The sequence below is a fragment of the Aspergillus costaricaensis genome, assembly GCF_003184835.1.
Source record: "Aspergillus costaricaensis CBS 115574 unplaced genomic scaffold BO79scaffold_14, whole genome shotgun sequence".
NCBI classification, from domain to species: domain Eukaryota; kingdom Fungi; phylum Ascomycota; class Eurotiomycetes; order Eurotiales; family Aspergillaceae; genus Aspergillus; species Aspergillus costaricensis.
This window is the reverse complement of record NW_020291814.1, coordinates 350,654-369,446: the sequence shown is the minus strand read 5'-3', so window position 1 is coordinate 369,446 and position 18,793 is coordinate 350,654. Positions and strand designations below refer to the sequence as shown.

The following is an 18,793-nucleotide window of genomic DNA, read 5'->3' as shown; positions in this document are numbered from 1 at the left end:
CAGCCAATTTTTACTGCGACATGCTCCTGGCGGGACTGATAATGTGGTTTCCGCGGTACAAAGTTTCTGATAGCTTTTTCTCCTCTTAGCGAGGCGTTGAGGATTCCAAATTGCCTGGAATTGTTACATGAGTTCTACCCTCCAAACCGTACGAGAAGACAAGGAGAGGAATAAGTCACAAAGATACGAAATATTGGTATCATGCGTCATTACTTAGCTATCACTAACGTAAAGTGAACAGAAATAAGCAAAATAGATTAATCATAGTAACCGAGCATACCTTTCTGTATGCAGACCCACCAACTCGTCGTCAGCAGCAAACCACTGTCGAAACTGACATCCCGTCCCTCACACCTCCTGGTGAACCGCAGTAGCCTTTTCGGCCACAGCATTCGCAGTAAGACCCATCTCGGCCGTGAAGGTGCCATGCGGTCTCCACTTGGCCGAGGTACGAGGCGTGGTCTCTTCCATCATCTTGTCCACCTGCTCAAGAGTGAGACCCTTGGTCTCCGGGATGAGGAAGTATGTGTAGACAAAAGCGCAGGCGCACAGTGAGCCCCAGATGAAGAATACCTTGGCCTTGAGGTCACCCTTATCCTTGTCGACCATGTAGGGGGTAATGACGGCGATGATCTGACTGGTCAGCGGGTTTTGTCAATTGGGGAGCAAGTCACTTACGCAATTCCACAGCCAGTTTGAAGCCGTCGACAGAGCCACACCACGCGACCGAATAGGCAGGGGGAAAATCTCGCCAATCACAACCCAGGCACCCGGGCCCCACGTACTAGCGAAGAAGAAGATGTAAATGCAGATGAAGGAAATCTCTGCGCTGACAGCGTGCTTGTTGCTGCCGTCCACGGTGCCGACGATAGCGACAATGAACTGGCAGATGACCATGCCAAGTGCTCCCCACAAAAGGAGCGAACGGCGGCCAAACTTCTCAATTGTGTAGAAGGAGACGGGGGTCGAGCAGACGTTGACGATAGTGGTAATCATGCTGATGAGGAAGGGGTCATCAATGGTTCCCAGCTATACTCTGTCAGCGCATCATCTCGGGTACAGATCGATCTCACTCACCGACTGGAAGAAGGTCGTTCCAAAGTAGAACACAAAGTTGACACCGGTCCACCTGAAGGACGGTTAGTATCTCTCTTCACAGTCTGTGTGTGGGTGTGGCAAGGTTGAGACTTACTGTTGCATCATCTGCAGGGAAGTACCCAGGACTGTCCGACGAAGGTTGCTGTTGGGAGAGAACAGACTGCCGCGGAAGCAGTTCATCCAGCTGACGAAGTATCCACCCTCCGGGATGACCTGCATCTCGTACTCATGGTTTGCCACAATCTCAGCCAGCTCATCCTTAATATATTCCGAGTCTTGGGGCTGGCCACGAACGCGGGCAAGGACCTCCGCAGCCTTGGCCAGGTTACCCTTTCGAACAAAGTAACGAGGAGACTCGGGCAGACAGAGCAGACCACCTCCCAAGATGATAGCCCAGGCAAGCTGGAGGCCGATTGGGATACGGTAGGAGCCCGAGTCGAGACGGTTCTCAGTGCCGTAGTCGACGCATGAGGCCAACATGAGCCCGATAGTGATGCAGAACTGGTACCCTGAGACAATAGCACCGCGAACCTTGCGAGGTGCAATCTCAGACATGTACAGGATGATAATGGCGGAGACAAAGCCAACGCCAAATCCCGCGATCAGACGTCCGGCAACAAGCAGACCCAGGGAGCTTGAAGCGGTCTGCAGGACAACACCAACAACGAAGACCACACAACCACTGACAATAGTAGTGCGACGACCAAACCAGTCTGCCAAGTCACCCGCAATGAGGGCACCAAAGAAGGTTCCAGCCGAGAGGATCGACGTGATCAACGATTTTTTCCAGGACGGGAGGACGAAGGAATCCGTGGGGGTAGTGTTATAGTCCTACATTGATGTCAGTCCCTTGTTATACAGTTGAGGCGATGACGCTACATACCAAGCCCTCAAACTCCTCGATGAAGTATCTCATTCCCATGACACCACTGATATAACCCGAGTCATAACCGAAGAAGATACCACCAAACGCCGCAAAGGCACACATCAAGTAGGTCTTGAGGGTGACTGGGGCCTCGACGCGCGAGGCGTCCACGAAGCCATCAGCCATGGCTACTGAGGATAAACTGTGTGATGGTCCGCACAGTGAAAGGAAGTGAAAAGAAGAAGGGTGGGCAGAAGCCTATATGGCAGTAATGAGAGAAAGGTAGCGGGCGTTCACACGAAGACCGGGGGATGTGAGGGAAGGTGGCAGAGAAAAGGAAGAGGGGAAGCACCGAGAAACAAGACAAGAAAAAACGAGATCAGGGGTATTGGTCGGTTTTATAATCCTGTGCGAGGGTCCAAGTTGCATCATGTTCAGCTCACTGCTGGACTCGCGACTTCCCGTTGAGAATCGGGCCAGCATCGGTTCCGGGGAATGCCCATGGGGTTCTCCAGCTTTGACCACCGTGCCGTCTGTCCAGTTTGGCCGCCGGCCGTGACTCGTTGGGCTGCAGGACGGCCATTGCTGTGGAGCGTTATTCACTGCAGTCGACCGATGGCATGCACAGGGCCCAGAATCCGAAATTACCACCAGTCTTGATTCGGATGGCTGACTTCGAGGTGAATGCCTCTCATCCTGCCTGCATGTCCAATCATCAGGCTGAGGTAATTTCCCGGAGAGTTAGGTTTTACCAACAGGGGAAAGTTCTGTACGACCCCAGACCTGGTTTCCCCAGGTTGACCGTAAGAAATGTATCCACAAGGGGGGCAACGGTTTACGGGGGAGTCCAGATTCAACCCAGCACGAGTCACTGCTATACTCCATAGTAGGTATAGTAAGTCTGCAAGTCAAGCTAGTATAGTACGACTTTGTTGACAGGATTTAGTTACCAACAGCCAAACAGAAACTCGGTCCAGGCCGGCAAACCCCGTTTGGCTCTGGCATTCACTCTGATTGGCGGGGTTTCACAGGGGTCGGAAAATTGAACCTACCACGTGCTGCGCAGAGGAAGGATTCCCCACAATCAAGTGCCAGTCTAGCCGGATCTGCTTAGTGCTGTCATTTTGGGTTTCCGATCACGAGATGAGCTTCTTGGACCCTGGTCAACCTTCACAGTTCACACAGACTACTAACAGAGCACTCCTGCCCTATCGGGGCAACCTAGTAAGCATCTTTCCTTGACCCTGACATGTCACCCTCATTGTTCTCGACTCCCCAGTTCACGATTCCCAGAAATTATCAGTCGCCATGTTAAGCTCCAATGTAACCTTTCCGACAATGGTCCATGACCGTAGCTAATCACGAGCCATCCCCTCCAGAACACCTGGTAGCGAGCACAGACGGCCGCGACGCCACCACGACTATTGAAGGTTGCCCAGCCCGCTGAGTCGGAAGGTAACTGGTCTCCTGTCCGGATCCAGGTCTTGGTCCGAAGTGGCCCTCCGTCCGCGGGATTCTTTGTTGGGTCTGTATCCCAGCTGGAGGAACAGCCTCGGACCTGACCGAAAGACTCTTTCAGCTTCACACGTGGTTTATTTTCTTTTTCTTCTCCTGGAGTGGCCTATCCGGGTGACTTGCCTCCTCCAATGGGTCTATTTCGGCCCCGTCTGGCTTGTTCTAGGGTAGGAGAATGTTTTCGCCATCTCAAATCAGCGTGTCATGCCAAGAGGCTTGGCGACCACGACGTCTCGTCCCGCCAGTGCAGACGCCATCCAGAAAAATTCAACTTTAGCCGAGAGTGTGTCAATACGAGATGCAATCAATTATAGTACCCGTGCTATACGCATCGTAAGTTGGGTGCGCTAGAAGCGAGAGGCCATGGATATCAAGAAACCATGACAGGAATTGCCTCAAACCATACTAACTACCATGGATCAATGACCCGGTGAGCATTTTCAGTCATCTAGACTACTATTAAATACACAGCTTCCGCTTGCCACGAATGAGAAAGGAGTATGTCCGAAAGGCGTCTCAAGTGCAGTCACACTGCAAGGGTCTGTCATGTTGGTGTTACAGGTTACTGGGACGGATCCCGGTCATGTGAGGTGGTATCGGTGAGAAGTGAGATGAATCTATTTTTTTGGGAATAAAAAGCAACCACTACAACAGTTTACCTCCTTTGATACGGACTGTATCACCATACACCTATTCAAAGTGGATACCGTATGATCGGTGGTGATAGTAGCCTCATAGTGATCTTGCAGTAGCATGGCGGGAATTCATCCGCTACTATTATTTATCAATTCATTCTATTTAACTCCTGTCCAAATATTTATCTTAGCTACTATTACACAGAGTTTATCGATTAACTATATTATCATAACTTACTTATTCTCTTAATACCCTTCTTCAATCCAGTTCAAGAAAATCTTCCATTCCCCAAGCACCACCTAACTACCAGAAGTTACCAACACTGCGGGGTAATAAGTAAGGCATCCATCACCCACATGGCCCCCTTCCTCCGCGTGGTCAGGCATCCTGTCAGCTCCCCCCGACCAACAACCAACCTACTCACTACTAAGAATGTGGGGTACTCTTAATCCAGCCAAGCTTTGCAAATACAACACTACAGCATACCATGTTATTAGAACTACAATCAGCAAAACAAGGACTTAACATAACATTCAGCTCTGATACCCATAATACGAAAGCGCATCTACTAAGCTCAAGTAAGCATAAGCCTAAGCATAACCATCATCCTCTCCCTTATCAGGGTTATCATCAACCACCCATTCCACAAGAAAGGTAACACAACATGTAGGTAACTACTATCCCCTCAGCTCACTCACAAATACAAATACAGATTGAATGACTTACGTACGCACGCAGTAAGCACAGCCCACAGACTTTTCATAAAGATAGAGAATTAACCAACCAGAACAGCACATCATATGCATGTAGTACTTATGTGGCAAGTTGATGGCTGCAACATTCCTTAAGGGGTATATATATATAATTGGATGTAGTAAGGTTAGTAAGTGCCCTGCCCCTCATCGGGTATATTTACGTTTACTACTGGCCTATCATTGGATGTTTATATTATAAGTAGCAACATTACTTTGGTTTATTGAGACTCTAATAATAATAAAATAATTCATCATTCGCTATGCAATATCTCCAATCATACAAATACTTATTCTGCCTTTGGCTTGCTGTTGCTTATCACCCCATATCTCCCGTTCTCAGTGCTTGCTTAGTAGATACTAACGAGGTATCTAAGGTCCCTATAATACCCCACCACGTCAGCCCAATTCCACCATAATAAACAAATTAAATAGATGGATAGTAGTAAATAGACGTACCTTAAACACCAACTCCCCATTCTCATTAGCAATCTTATCCGCCAGATACAACCCCTGCAACTCTCTGTATCCACCATCCCGCTTCCTCAAGTACGCCGTCAACTTGGGACCGCGGCCAGTGTTCTCGAGCTGAATGTCATTGGCCGTTTCGGTGAAGTTGGAGCCGCCCCAGATGAACCAGCCTATACAAATCAAATTATTAACAGTCAGTATCAATACCATACATTCACTTTCTAGTATCTGCATTTCGAAAGAAAATAAGGATAAAATGGAGGGGGAAGGGATCATACCATCGGTATTTCCAATATGTCTATCAAGACGGATCTTGCGAGCAACATACTCGCCATTCGCACGACGCACCTCGGCGTGCAGGAAAGTAGCACCGGGCTCGTGGATGAGGTGGATGTTTTGGCAGCTGTTGTGGAAGGACATTTTCGTAGGTATTTTTCTCTTTGAGAAAGAAGAAAAGGGGTGAGGTGAGGTGGGGTGAGGAGAGTAGAGAAGTTAAGTAGGAATGAGGGAATTAACTGGGTCAAGTGGAAGGGTTTATATAAGTTGGAAGATCGCAAGCATTGCTGCCCTACTGAAACTAAACTAGCTACTAGCTGCTAACCTTCTGGATGGAGACCCTGAGACTGGGGGACTGCTGCTGCTGCTGGTGAAGTCACCCTGCAGGAAGGGAAGCTCGAGTGGGTCGATTTTCCCTTCCCTTTAAAAAAAAGAGGGGTGGATTGTGGATGTAGTAGTAGTGGGGCTAGGCAGCATTTACTTGTTTAGGTGCTGGAAGGTTCTGCTGCTGGTGATTATTTTCAAAGGGGGGTAGAATATATAGTATACTATATTATTTATTGCCTTCGATATAAATATTTACGATGGTAGTATTGTAGTATGGCTGGTTCGGTTCCGCCCGAGTGCCAGTAGTACCGTTGGACTGACTGAATGGAAAGGATCGGGCTTGGAGAAGAAATGATGGAATGATCCGCACAGGGATCGAGTGGGCCGGGCAAGACAAGACGGTCGCGTGACTTTCAATAGTCTACATTCATTGCAGTATTAAGTTAGTTACTATCTACGGAGTAGCATCTTCAATTACCTCAATATTAGGAGATTACTATAGTAAATAAGAGTATCCTACTTGTCCATGTCCACTAGAAGCATCATGTTCTTTCACTTCTGCCTAAGGCACCAATCTCCCAAAAGACCAGTCATATCAATCCACCTGAAACCGCAGTGGGCTCATTGCTCCAGCCACATTCTAAAAATATAATACTAAATTGATCTGAACAGCCACAATCACTACTTACTAGTAGCATTGGCATCGCCACATCCCCACTCCACAGCTCCCTGGGAGGCAAATGGTCATTTTACTACGAAGTACTACGTACTGCTGTGGAAGGCTTGGTGTGACTATCATCCTTGGCAGTTATGATGATGATTCAAGTTGGGTGGTGGCACAGTCCGGATGGATGCTCCTATTTCAGTAGTATTCGTGCTACTGTGGGTGTTGTGTAATATGTATTATGATCATACTACTATTGGTACTAGTAGGATTGACTCAGGTTAATACCCTGCAGCCTCTACAGGGTGATGATGTTGATTGTGCCACTGTGGTATCACATTTACCTAGGGTTTGTGAAGTACAGCGTGAGTACACAGCAGAATCATTCTGCTTGATCTATAGCATTAAAAAGAAAATGAATTATTAGACTAACATTCTAGATTAAGACAGTGTATATATATAAACCCCGGTTCCCAACCTGGCTATGCAAAACCCAATATCATGTGGCCAATACAGCTGACCAAAACACCAGTGAACTCAAGAAAAGAGAATAATCCCATACCACACAGCATCAATATCAACTGCTGCACCCTGCCATCCCCCCGTCAATCAGATGCAAATCTCCATTAACGTACCCGCCTGCCTTACTGGCCAGATACAAGATAGTCCCAGCAATCTCCTCGCGCCTCCCTGCTCTTTGCAGCGGAATGAACTCGCGGTCAAACGCGCCCTCGACCGAGATCTCTTCGTTGGCTGGGCTTCCACACAGATTGCTTGGGAACACTGTTTCAGTTAGCACCTAGTCTCAGAATACAGAGGGAAACACTCACGGCCAGGAGAAATAGTATTTGCTCGAATCCCATGAGGAATCAAATACGTCATCATCTTCCTCATCAACATTATCACAGCTACCTTACTCATTCCATACGCACAGCCCCCAACCACTCTCCGGTTATGTGCTGCGACGCTGCTCACAGCGATGACCTGACTCTTCTGAAAGACATTTCCTCGCTTATTGCCCTTGTCCAGTAACGATATGAAAGCCGCAATGGTGTAGAATACCCCTGTTGTGTTTACCCGGAACGTGTCTAAGAATTCATCGACCGGAGTATCCATGAGGAAGGATTCCAACTCATCAGGAGTCGCATTCTCCTGTAGAGTGCGACCGACCTTTACGCTGATAGCTTCCGGTGAGTCCATATAAAGCATCCCTGCATTTGCGACGAGCAGGTTGATGTATCCGGTTTCAGTATGAATTTGATCGGCAGCGGCAGCAAGAGAGGCCTTTGAGCCTACATCCGCAACGATAGGAATGATAACACCAGGATGCATGTCGGCTGTATCTTCGAGAGTCTCTTTGTGGCGGCCCAGGATATAGACTCTGCTGGCTCCATTGGTAGCGAGGGCGAGAGCCATCGTCTTGCCCAGACCTGCGATAGTAACATCATCAGCTTCTGATAGAATATTTTAAAAGTGACCGCATCACATACCAGAGCTCCCGCCGGTGATGACGGCAACCAAGCCGCGCACGTTGAATAAATCCTTGATATCGTACGGCATCTTGATGGAATATCCCTTGAGTGATGTGATGTGAAAGAAACAATCAGAATTTTTAATCCATGATCCCAGTTATATAAACCCACACACAGATCGGTGATACGTCAATTGACACAGGACAAGTTAGTCGGTATGTCGATCATGATTGGATGTATCACAATGACACTCCCATTTTTCGCTGTACATCCTATCTACACGTCGACACATACATTCTCGTCGATGTCATATTGTCCAGATGAAGCAAATGATAAGTTATATTGGGTTTTGGAAGAAAATACTCTAACGTAGAGGTTCCTACCGCATCTAACCAGTGGCAACACTCCGAGAATCAAGCCAAATCTGAAGCTTGACCCCGTTAAGCTGCCCCAAGCTACCATACTTCGGGCTTCTCTCGGGGAAGCTGAGTAACAGACTCATCTAGGATATGTCTAATTTATCATACCCAAACCCTGCAGGAGGTGCATGACGCACACCGATAAAGAATACAAATCATTGCCACTTGGTTCCAAAGTACTTAAGAGTTGTGGGTAAGGTTCGTTGTCAATCTTGTAGTCCGCTGGTTGGGTGCTACTCAGGAGGTCACGATCATCAGCCGAGAGTTCGTGAGAGAGGAAGCTTCGGTTATAAATCTCGCTGCCGGAGTTCAGATGAATTAGAATTGGAATATGGTTTGCAACCTACGTTTTCGAGGATCTAGTATGGTCTACACGATCTCCTCGGAGCGCTCTAGATCCTACTATACTTGGTAGGTGGCTCTTCTGGTTGCTTGCTTGTTAGATGAACAGCAGGTAAATGCAGAGAGATGTAGTTTCCTGGACAGTAAGTGCAGTACTATCACTCAGGAGAGCGAAAGCACCTGGAAGCAATGATCTTTCTCTCGGCATGTGACGTATCGCACGCGAAAAGCAGAAGGAGCGTCTACTGAGAACCATGATCAAGGTTTGAACCAGAAAGTTTCTTGATCGCCTGACCTTCCCTAAGTCAAAAGCATACAGATATTATTTGCTCACGTATATACACAACCGGACCCAAATGTAATATATTCACCCTTCATCCGTCTAAGTAAGGCCTGACCTCCAGTGTACATGTTAACAGACATTCTAACTTAATCAGAAGTGGCGGTGCAGTTGACACTCAGAAGACTCTCATCGACCTGGACAGCGTTAGTCACCAATTTTGATCTTCACCTGGCTTTGGCCGACTCACATTATCGCAAACAAAGTCGTTGGTTCCATCCGGGCTTGTTACATTGATATTGGACGTATAGATATCCGAGCAAGTCTATCGAGTGTCAGCCATTGCACACCAAACGCCTGTCCTAGAGGGCACTTACATCAGGACTGGAGCAAACAATTGTCCCAACATAGGGATCTTCCGATCCTGACGTCGTACCGCGGAAGTTCTTGATGTGGACGTCCGAGATGGTGAGAGAGCTCTATTAGTGTGTTAGAGTTGCCTCGGGGAAGCGGCTGAAGGTCTACTAACCGGGTACTCGTTGCACAAGGTAGTATTCTTCTGTCCATAGCACTGCGTGATTTCAATGGCCCAGTCGACATTATCAATGAGTGCGGTGTCATAGGTGATATTCTTTACGCTACCCGAGCCACCGCCGCCTTGAAGATCGGCAGATAGCGCAGAGGGAGTACCAGGCCAAACTTTGATGCGGGCCATATCCTGCAACCAAGTCAGTAAGAAGTTTATTATTTGGTTAAAGTTCAGACATACCGAAGCGTTGAACATAGAGATGTTGTACACATAGACATTCTCAACGATGTCAACCTCATCCTTGTATTGGCCGAGAGAGCCCACAGAAATGCCGTGGGAGCCATTGCAGTGAAGGTTCTGAACGAGGATATTGGTGCTGTTTGGCTTGAAGGAGACACAGTCTTTGTAGGTTTGCAGGTTAGAATTATTGAAGAATGACGCTACTTAGATTGACTTACCATCACCGTTGTTGATCACCGAGTTCTGAATAACGATATTGTTCGAGCGGTAGGTATCCCTACGGGAAAAAAAATGTCAGTATGACCCTCGGTGTAAAGCAGGCATAAACGCACCATCCATCAGTGTTCTTGGCCTCGTTATCGCTCTTACTATAACCCGAAATGTCAATCCCATCAAAGAGGACGTTCGACGAATTAGCCACAAAGTGGTAGTACTGCGGCGAGTACCGCAACTTCAGCGGACCGATTGTGCCACCATTCAGTCCGATAATGCCCATCAAGATGGGACGCAGAATGAGATCATCTTCGGCATACAGATCATACCAGACCTGTCCGTTGCCATTGATTGTACCACCACCGTACATATTCACATCTTCACCACCGAGTTGGAAGAAGGTCGTAGCGTTCTGGAAGCCCTGTTTGAAGGAGTTGGCCTGCCAGTAGTCTGTATCGTTGGTGAATAAGATTGTTCCGAGGACCTCTGTTGAATCATAAGGTTAGTCAATGGTCACCTTGATTGGGTCTGCAGAATAAGCACCTAGGTCAATGTTCTTCAGGAAGGTCATATCCAACGCCGTCCCGATAATATACTCCTTATCCTCATCGAAAACGACCTTTCCACCGTGGTTACATTGGTTCAATGCGGAGAGAATGTAATCCGAGTCGTCAGTGCCATCTCCATGGCTGCGGACATGACAGGTCTTGTCCCTGCTCTGACTTGTAGGTAGAGGCCGGAAAGGCTTTTTTGGGCCGCAGGCAGCTTCCCTAGACCGGGAGAAGGCCTCTGCTGTAGCTCCTAGCGCAAGAAGGCCAAGCGTGTGCGAGAGAACGTGCGTGAGTCTCATTGTGCGAAATTGGCAGGAGACAAGTCTGGGTTCACAGACAGAGCTTGGGCAGGATTACCGCAGAGCAATGACGATCACCACTGGCATTTATATCCATTGCACTGAGTCGACATTGCTCCCCCGCAGTCTTGCCCACACTGACCAACACCACCCATGTCTCCGAGTTGGGGAGTTCGCTGGACTCCATATCCGGGGAAACGCAGTCAACCAAACGGAGCAAGCAAACCACGATTGTGGAGCTATGCTAAGCTTGTGGCTTGCTCCTGTAATCAACAGGGGCACTTGGAGACAGCTAGCTGCTGGAGAATGTGGTGGTGGGGGATTGCGTGGAGGAGCAACGAGAGACGATGTGATAGGAGGGCTTGTCGGAGACGATTATCCGATTGGGGGAAAAACGTGTTTCTGGGGAATTGGCAGGGACCTTACCCCAGCCATCTTCTGCATCATGACTTCATTTTTATGGAGAGAGCAATACCCGGTTATTCTTTAATCCCGGTTAGATGATGTTGTCGCGCAGGTCAATTCCCGAAATTTGCGGTAAGTGCAGGTCAGTGCAAACTCCGTGTGGTACAAGCCTCGTGGACAATACACACCACCACTAGGAAGCCTTTTAAATGGCCGACAGCTGCTAAGCTTCTACTAAGTAGTAAATATATACTGTAACAAAGTTACCCGAACCGTCTCTATCTCCATTCCGAGAATCACATAAGCCGATCTCAGCGGTCTCAATGGTCTACATCACTGACAAGCGTAGAGGAATGTCGATGCAATTTATAAGGGAATATGTACATATATAAGTCGGAGTCGCCTCCAGCCAACTTCATCTCATGATATGCTCTATGAGCCTACTCACCAATGCCAACGGGAAGACAATCTATTGTCGCTTAGGCTGCACTTTACGCAACCCTTGTCCCAGACCAAAAGTTGTTTAAGCAGACTTCTCGACGGCAGCCTTCGCCTGAGTAGCAACGGCCTTGGCGTCGTCGGCCACCTCCTGTTCCAGATCCTGCACGGCGGCGGCGGTCGAGCCATCAACGCTACGGCGGTAGTTGATAATGCGGCCGACCTGGACAACACCGACACATCCGAGGAAGAAGTTGACAGCAGCGAGCCTAGCCAGTCAGTATACTTTTCCACCTTTTCACAAATCAAGGTCGAAGTACATACAGGTAGTTCTTGGGGGTGATGATCATGCACCAGCGAGTCCAGATGCAGCCAGTGGCCATCAGAGCACCGTTCTGAGTGAGGGAGAGCTTCTCGGCAGGGCGGCTAAAGTCGGAGATACCGGCGATGACAAGAGCCCACTGGTTGAGTCAGTGAGATAGTACATAGATATAGTAGGAGTATCGCGATTGAGAATGAAGATCTGAGGAACAGGTTTCAGCAAGGTGCATGATTTCGTACCTTCATAACGGGGGCCCTATGACACATCAGTGTTAGTATACAATGCAATATAAACATCCACATAATTTGAAAAAAAGAAAAAAGAAAAAAAAGCAAAGGCAACAACATCATATCCGAGTATAACTATAACTCACCAGAAATGCACCGTCTTCACACCGACCGGGCTGTTCCATAGACGCTGGAAAGTGCTCTGTTGCTCAGCGGCCGCAGCATCGGAGCTCTGGAAGCGGAAGCCTTGGGCACCAGGCCGACGGAAAGGGCCATATGCGTTGCGAAAAGCAGCTCTGGTGTTCTGGAAGAAGCGAAGACCAACACGGGAGGACGACATGGTGATTGATTTTATATGGCGCGGATACGGCGTGAACGGGACGAATCAAGGACGGCGGTAAGAGGGTGGAAAAACCGGTGAGATAAGGACAAGGATCGGTCCAATTGAAGAAGAGAGTGGAGATGTTCAAGACACGGCGTGCGCAACAACAGCAATAGGCGACCAGCCGGGGAAATCTGAGAATGGAGATCTTGGTAAAATGACGAAGGGAAGAGTGAGTCCCAGCGGCCCCGAGGTCGGCCTTCCGTTGGGGGTTGCGGCTCTTTTCCGGCTGAGGTAAGCGGTGACAATCACGCTTGACCGGATTGGTCTGTACGGGCTCAGAACCTCCAGCGGGAATCAATTCATCGTCTCCTCCCCCAGAGTCCCTGTGATCAGCTTCAAGCTCCCATTATCGGTCCTTGACCCCTCCGTCGCCCCCAATTGATACCCTGCGCCGATTTCTACGGGGCTAATTTTTGTTGTTGACTCTCGTTGCGAACTCCGGTCCTCCCGTCTATCACGATCTTCCCCCACAATGTCGTCCAAGTACGTCTTCACCAAGGGTCTGAAGGAGCTGCGCTTCCTTTTCTGCCAGACCTCTCAGGCTAGCTCTGCTACTCGGTGAGTCTACAATGTTCCCAGTTGGTATTACGTGAGGGGGTTGCTGACAACTAGTATCTGTAGCTCGTTCTTGCAGCGCGCATACCCGACCATGAAGAAGCACAACCCTCACACCCCCATCCTGATGCGCGAGGCAGCTGGTACTGTGCCTAGGGTGTACGCCAGATACGGTACGACGAAGTTTTCGAAACCACACCAATGATGGATGAATTCATGGCTAATAATTTCGCAGCTTTCGGCCAAGAGAAGCAGGAAGCTCTGACCGGTAAGATTCTTGAGCGGAGATTATAAAGGCAAAACTGACCATGATGCACCCCCAGGCTTGACGGACCAGCAGATCGAAGAGAAGATCACTCAGTTGGTGAAGGCGTCTTCATAGCGAAATCACGACGCGTCCGTATATGTTCATGCACCGCATTTCCAATTTGCACTGTATCTATAGATGAAATGAAACTCGTTCGCCGTGATAACCCAGTCAATATTTACACGATTCCATTGTTCGCTTTCCACTCTACAAAGAACTAGTACTGTTGGCGATTTCGCCGAATCTATATTGCGCCCAACTCATGCTTCCCTCCTTCAAGGTCCACAGTCTCCTTCCAACATCATCGCCCGCAGCTCCGGCTCCAATATGAATCGGAAGCAGGTGATCGAAATACGGGTGTGCCTGCCGAGCATCCGGCCGCTTCAGCAAATCTGCCATAGCCTGTTCTCGCTCCGCTGGCGCTTTCGTGACGGCCTCCTTCAGAGCTTCATCGAAGCTGGCAGTATACGGCAAAGGCCGCGGGTCACCCCAGGTGAATTGCATATCGCGCAGATTATGCACCGCCATGCCGGAGACGATGATCAAGATGTTCTCCTCCCGGAGTCTCGAGACCGCCTGACCAAGTCGGTAATGCTGGACAGGATCCTCCGTTTTGAACAGCGATACCTGCACAACAGGGACATTCAGAGGGTTCTTCTCAGGCTCAAAAGCTACAGCCAAAAGTCAGCATCTCCCAGCCAAACCATCGTTCAATCTCAACCAAACATACCGCACTTGAAACTCGCCCACACACCATGATCAAGACCTCTCTTCACCCCCTCTCCCTTAATCCCCGCCTGGCTCAACGCATCGAGGACCTTATTCGCAACCTCCCGACTCCCAACATTAGGATACTTCTCCTTGTAGTAATGACTAGGGAAGCCATAAAAGCTAAAACCAACGTTAACCAAACATCCATCACCAAACCACCAACCACACTCAGGAAACGGAAAGAGACAACATACTCATAAATCAAATCCGTAATCTCCGCCGTATTAACCTGGATAGTATCCCTCCCCGCCTGCCAATGTGCCGAGAAAACCACCACCGCGCGCGGCTTCACTTTGGTAGTAATTTCCTTTCCAATCTCACCCAGCTTATGATACGCCGGGTGCTCATGATCATACATGATATTCGGCTGCACAGATCAGCATCCATAAGTAGAGAAGAGGATAGGGCAAAACTCACCCCACCATGACTCAAAAAATAAACCGGCGTTCTCGCCATCATTACCCGATCTCCAAACCCCCGCGAACCAGAAGCAGAACCAGAACCAGAAGCCCTACCACCCGCACCAACCAAAAACCGTCTAAGACCGAACAGATTGGCGTCAGCACTACCAGTACTACTAGTACTTCCGGTATAGCCCCAAAAGCCAGCGACAGCAATAGCAAGAAGCAAAGTAATCACCGCGAAGAGGACCGCCAGGGTTGATTTCTGTTTTGGTGGTGTGCTAGTAGTAGTAGTGTTCTGATGAGATGATGGTGCGGAGGAGGATGGCGGAACGGGGGCAGAAGACATAAATTATCTATAGGAAGGATTCGGAATGTTCCCGGTGCGGGCTCAGATCAGGGTAGCTTAAGAAAATGAGGGGGGAAAGGAAGGAAGGCAAGGGAATATGCATGGAAGGGTGCAGAAGGATATTTTCTTCTATTTGTTGCGCGTTTCACGGAAGGATTGTTTTCTCAATGAGTTGTGATTGATTTATTATGCAGGGTCTTGGGGTTACAATGTGGTGTGATGAGAGATGATGGGCGATATTGTAATCATTAGCGATCCGATCGGGAGGAGGCGCTATCCGTCGGATGGAGTGCGGAATTGGGCCGCGGTGCTTTGACTTTACTACTGAGCATGCATATGTTTATGATTTATACTAATGTACTACAAAGTACTCTGTTCATATAAGCAGTTCTTTATTAAGGTATTATAAAAAAGGGCATCATCATGCGGTGTCTAGTCTAAGCAAAATAACCATGAGAGTTGAAGATGCGGTCCGGTACAATCCAGATTGACCTCCCCAATTCATCTAATCATTCCCCCGGTGAAGTCCTCCCAGGCCAGAAAATGCATGCATCATAGTAATCCAATTCCAGCTCGTTAGGTGGGTATAAGCATACGCCAGCGATGAAAATACACTGGCAGACAGGTCCAAAAAGAGTATTAAACTGGTAGAACGAAAACGTAAACATCCCCCGAAATTTCCACCATCCAGTTGTCATGCTCATTTACATAATGACACAATCGCCTTCGTTCTGCTTTTGTTGATTGACAGCAGACCGGGACAGTCGGGTCTTTTGCATCCGAGCGCCGCCCTGCTTGATCTCCTCGAGACGCTCGCGCGCTTTGGGAAATTGTTGTGCTGTAGTGAAGCCACATTAGCGATCGAAAGGGCATAAGGAAAGTAGAAGAACTCACCAGCTGCCCGCCAGTACCACCTCTTCGCATCGTCCAGGTTGGCAGCTACACCAATACCGACTTCGGTGAAATATCCCATCGCGTATTCTGCTTTGGCGAGACCGGCAGTCGCGGCTTTGCGCGCCCAGAGATAGGCTTCCGTGTCACTCTGCTGGAGGATACCCTCCGCTCCAGTAAGGTACCATCCACTGAGAGCAAGTTCACTCTGGTGCTCGCCTTGGGCCGCAGCATGAGTGTACCAGATGATACTCTGGCGGAAGTCGACAGGGCATCCCATCAAGCCGTACTCATACGCAGATCCCAAGCGGAATTGAGAGAACTTGTATCCCAATTCGGCAGCCTGGTGGAAAAGTTGGCTTGCGTAGGCTTCATCCCGAACGACGACATCATTGGGTCCCGCATTTGCGTACATAAGTGCAAGCTCATGAAGGGCATGTGGGTTCTCGGCATCGGCACGCTCTGCGGCACGCTTTAGCCAAGAGATACCTTCACGAGGGTTCTTGGCCTGCCCAAGAAGGCCTTTGAGCAAGATCATTCCCATCTTGTACATCGCAGGCGGGTCTCCCAAGGATGCAGCACGCTTGTACCATTGCACTGCCTTGAAAGGGTCGCGTTTAGTGCCTCCGCCTTCTTCCTGTCCTATCTCGCAGCATACAGCGACTCGGTAGGCAGACTGGGCATGTCCCGCCTTAGCAGCGGAGTGATATAGGCTGTAAGCTTCCTTAGGGTCCACTTGAAGACCCATCTGTCCTGACCCATAACAATCCGCGAGGAAGAACTGAGCGTCCGCGTATCCACTGGATGCCAACTTCTTGACGATCTTGTAGCCATCCATAACATACCTCTCGCGGGCTTTCGCTTTGGTCTTGGGATCCATCCGGCTGCTGTCAACCAGGACGGTCGACGCCTCAACCAACTTCTTCGCAAGTAGAAGCTGGGTCTTGTTGTCTGACGGCCTACTTTTGGCCATCTGTTGAAGTTGTTGAAGTTCTTGCTGGGTGACAGGACCGGATGCAGCTGGTTCCACGGGCGCGGCTTGCGGTGGGGAAGCAGCAGGAGGGGGAGCTGATGCGTTGGCATTGTTATATTGTCGTACCGGTGCAGGTTTGCTTCCCTGATCGTGGCCCGGACGGAAAGGAACGGGGTGGTGAGGGAGAGCATCAGGATTCTTTTGGGGATCCACAGCTTCGGGCCGATTCAAAGCTGGTGCTGGCTCAGCCACAGGCATCGGTTGATTGGGCCTGTAGGGGCGAGGTGGATTGCCCCGGACAGAAGGCTCTGGGACAGGATAGCCACTATTGGGTTCAGGATAAGCTGGCATTCCAGCACCCCAGTTCCCCTGATCTTGAGGGTGGGGCTCCTCGTAGGGATGCGGACTGTAACCATATCCAGCACCAGCCTGAGCATAGGCGGGTTGGATTGGTGGACCCTCATTCGGCAGGTCAAACTGGAAGCCTGCATTTGCAAATTGATTCGGCGCAACTGGGCCCCTGGCTTCCACTGGCGATTGCGGATAAGGATCGGCTGCTGCATGAGGGTTGAACGCAGTGTATCCCCCACGAGATGAAGGGGGCGACTCGATGGGTGCCTTGGCCTTCGGCTGTTCAAGGCCGGGCAAGCTTTCATCAATCACTCCGCCCTTCGCGAAATCAGGCATCGCATCAAAGTTGGGCATATCAGTCTCACCAGCATGAGCCGAGTTATAATAACTGTCCACCCATGCCTCAGTATCGAAATGCTCATGCGGACCCGGCTGCGGTTGAGAGTAAGGATCCTGGTAGGTTGATTGCCCAGGGTACAGAGGCTTGGGCGGCGGAGGTGACATTGTCGGCTGGACCGGCATGGTAGCACTTCGATTGACGTGTGGTACAGGCGGCGGGTCATTAGGATCGGTGTACGGCCTGTCGCTTTGAACAGACGAAGCTGCCGGACGGCCAGTACTTGCTGATCGCACAGGAGCGGCGGGGTAGTTGCTTCTACCACGGCCAGGGGATACAGGTCTAGGTGGTCGCCTACTATGCGAGGTATGCGGACGATCCGGTACCTGTGAAGGGGGTATTGGGCCACCATTGAGGTCCATTGCGGCCATCTCACCTTCAATACTTCTCGGTCCGTGCGGGTCTTTCGTGGGGAAAGATGGAAACGGATTATCAAATGCCATCTTATCAGGAGATTGCGGCGGACGAGCAGCTAGACTAAGTTAACGGCATGTTCCAGATCAGTGGGCTCTTCATACTCACGTCGTCTCATCTGAGGAGGTGGTCTGTCCCCGTAGCCACGACGGCTATCGTATCCCTGCGGCGGCGGAGGGCGTCCGCGATGTGCATATCCACGAGCCTCCATCGGGGGTCCATAGCCACCACGCGGAGGCCGCGGAGCCCCTGGTGGAGGCACATACGACCGGGGGACTGCGCTATCACCGGGATAACCGCGTCCTGAACCCTGAGGACCATTACTGTATCCATAGTATTGGTTGTCATGGCCATAATCATATTGTCCATTTGGCGGCGGACCCTGGAAGGCCCCGCCCCGGGCGGGAGGAGCGCGGGGACCATAGTTTCGCATCGGAGGAGCCCTCTGCGCTGGATGTTGCGGGTATGCCATTATGCCAACAGTAATCTTGCGAACTGTACAAGGGAAAGGAGTCGACACGGGCTTTTGAACAAACGATTGCGGATTCTGTATCCGGGTTGGAAGCGCGGGGAACAATCAATGCACTAGTAGACAATGCTCACGCTCCCCTTTCACTATCTACACCAATAGGAGGTCAGCCAGTGAGACAAAGGTACA

The 18,793-nt window shown here is 49.8% G+C and overlaps 8 protein-coding genes across 8 annotated transcripts; 1 reads left to right on the top strand and 7 right to left on the bottom strand.

Moving 5' to 3' along the window:
• Positions 1-175: 175 nt before the first annotated feature.
• Positions 176-2,427, bottom strand: BO79DRAFT_208878 (sugar porter family MFS transporter). Its single transcript, XM_025682478.1, has 5 exons — positions 1,982-2,427; positions 1,193-1,929; positions 1,078-1,129; positions 679-1,029; positions 176-633 (listed from the first exon to the last, which is right to left on the bottom strand). Exons 1-5 carry the CDS (start codon positions 2,147-2,149, stop codon positions 349-351), a joined length of 1,593 nt encoding a protein of 530 aa, XP_025540043.1. The 5' UTR covers positions 2,150-2,427; the 3' UTR covers positions 176-348.
• A 2,694-nt stretch (positions 2,428-5,121) lies between these two features.
• On the bottom strand, positions 5,122-5,829 carry BO79DRAFT_245125 (CVNH domain-containing protein). The gene is made up of 3 exons (XM_025685446.1): positions 5,616-5,829; positions 5,326-5,507; positions 5,122-5,247 (listed from the first exon to the last, which is right to left on the bottom strand). Exons 1-3 carry the CDS (start codon positions 5,755-5,757, stop codon positions 5,239-5,241), a joined length of 333 nt encoding a protein of 110 aa, XP_025540042.1. The 5' UTR covers positions 5,758-5,829; the 3' UTR covers positions 5,122-5,238.
• A 1,352-nt stretch (positions 5,830-7,181) lies between these two features.
• Positions 7,182-8,164, bottom strand: BO79DRAFT_264547 (SDR family NAD(P)-dependent oxidoreductase; the record flags this gene model as incomplete). Its single annotated transcript, XM_025686803.1, has 3 exons — positions 7,182-7,387; positions 7,435-8,034; positions 8,095-8,164. 3 exons carry the CDS (start codon positions 8,162-8,164, stop codon positions 7,182-7,184), a joined length of 876 nt encoding a protein of 291 aa, XP_025540041.1.
• Positions 8,165-9,266: 1,102 nt separating this feature from the next.
• On the bottom strand, positions 9,267-10,949 carry BO79DRAFT_245124 (putative extracellular exo-polygalacturonase; the record flags this gene model as incomplete). Its single annotated transcript, XM_025685445.1, has 8 exons — positions 9,267-9,314; positions 9,368-9,442; positions 9,495-9,596; positions 9,647-9,835; positions 9,887-10,047; positions 10,105-10,163; positions 10,219-10,585; positions 10,643-10,949. 8 exons carry the CDS (start codon positions 10,947-10,949, stop codon positions 9,267-9,269), a joined length of 1,308 nt encoding a protein of 435 aa, XP_025540040.1.
• A 760-nt stretch (positions 10,950-11,709) lies between these two features.
• On the bottom strand, positions 11,710-12,876 carry BO79DRAFT_237402 (mitochondrial pyruvate carrier family protein). The gene is made up of 4 exons (XM_025684692.1): positions 12,488-12,876; positions 12,354-12,369; positions 12,117-12,253; positions 11,710-12,061 (listed from the first exon to the last, which is right to left on the bottom strand). The coding sequence occupies exons 1-4, from the start codon at positions 12,679-12,681 to the stop codon at positions 11,878-11,880; spliced, it is 531 nt and encodes a 176-aa protein (XP_025540039.1). The 5' UTR covers positions 12,682-12,876; the 3' UTR covers positions 11,710-11,877.
• Positions 12,877-13,035: 159 nt separating this feature from the next.
• BO79DRAFT_237401 (L51/S25/CI-B8 domain-containing protein) lies at positions 13,036-13,759 on the top strand. The gene is made up of 4 exons (XM_025684691.1): positions 13,036-13,284; positions 13,348-13,454; positions 13,517-13,549; positions 13,605-13,759. The coding sequence occupies exons 1-4, from the start codon at positions 13,199-13,201 to the stop codon at positions 13,661-13,663; spliced, it is 285 nt and encodes a 94-aa protein (XP_025540038.1). The 5' UTR covers positions 13,036-13,198; the 3' UTR covers positions 13,664-13,759.
• A 36-nt stretch (positions 13,760-13,795) lies between these two features.
• Positions 13,796-14,815, bottom strand: BO79DRAFT_146842 (DODA-type extradiol aromatic ring-opening family dioxygenase; the record flags this gene model as incomplete). Its single annotated transcript, XM_025678488.1, has 4 exons — positions 13,796-14,259; positions 14,319-14,479; positions 14,554-14,726; positions 14,777-14,815. 4 exons carry the CDS (start codon positions 14,813-14,815, stop codon positions 13,796-13,798), a joined length of 837 nt encoding a protein of 278 aa, XP_025540037.1.
• Positions 14,816-15,813: 998 nt separating this feature from the next.
• Positions 15,814-18,607, bottom strand: BO79DRAFT_217286 (putative chitin synthase activator (Chs3); the record flags this gene model as incomplete). The annotated part of the gene is made up of 3 exons (XM_025683358.1): positions 15,814-15,947; positions 16,004-18,193; positions 18,244-18,607. The coding sequence occupies 3 exons, from the start codon at positions 18,605-18,607 to the stop codon at positions 15,814-15,816; spliced, it is 2,688 nt and encodes an 895-aa protein (XP_025540036.1).
• Positions 18,608-18,793: the final 186 nt, after the last annotated feature.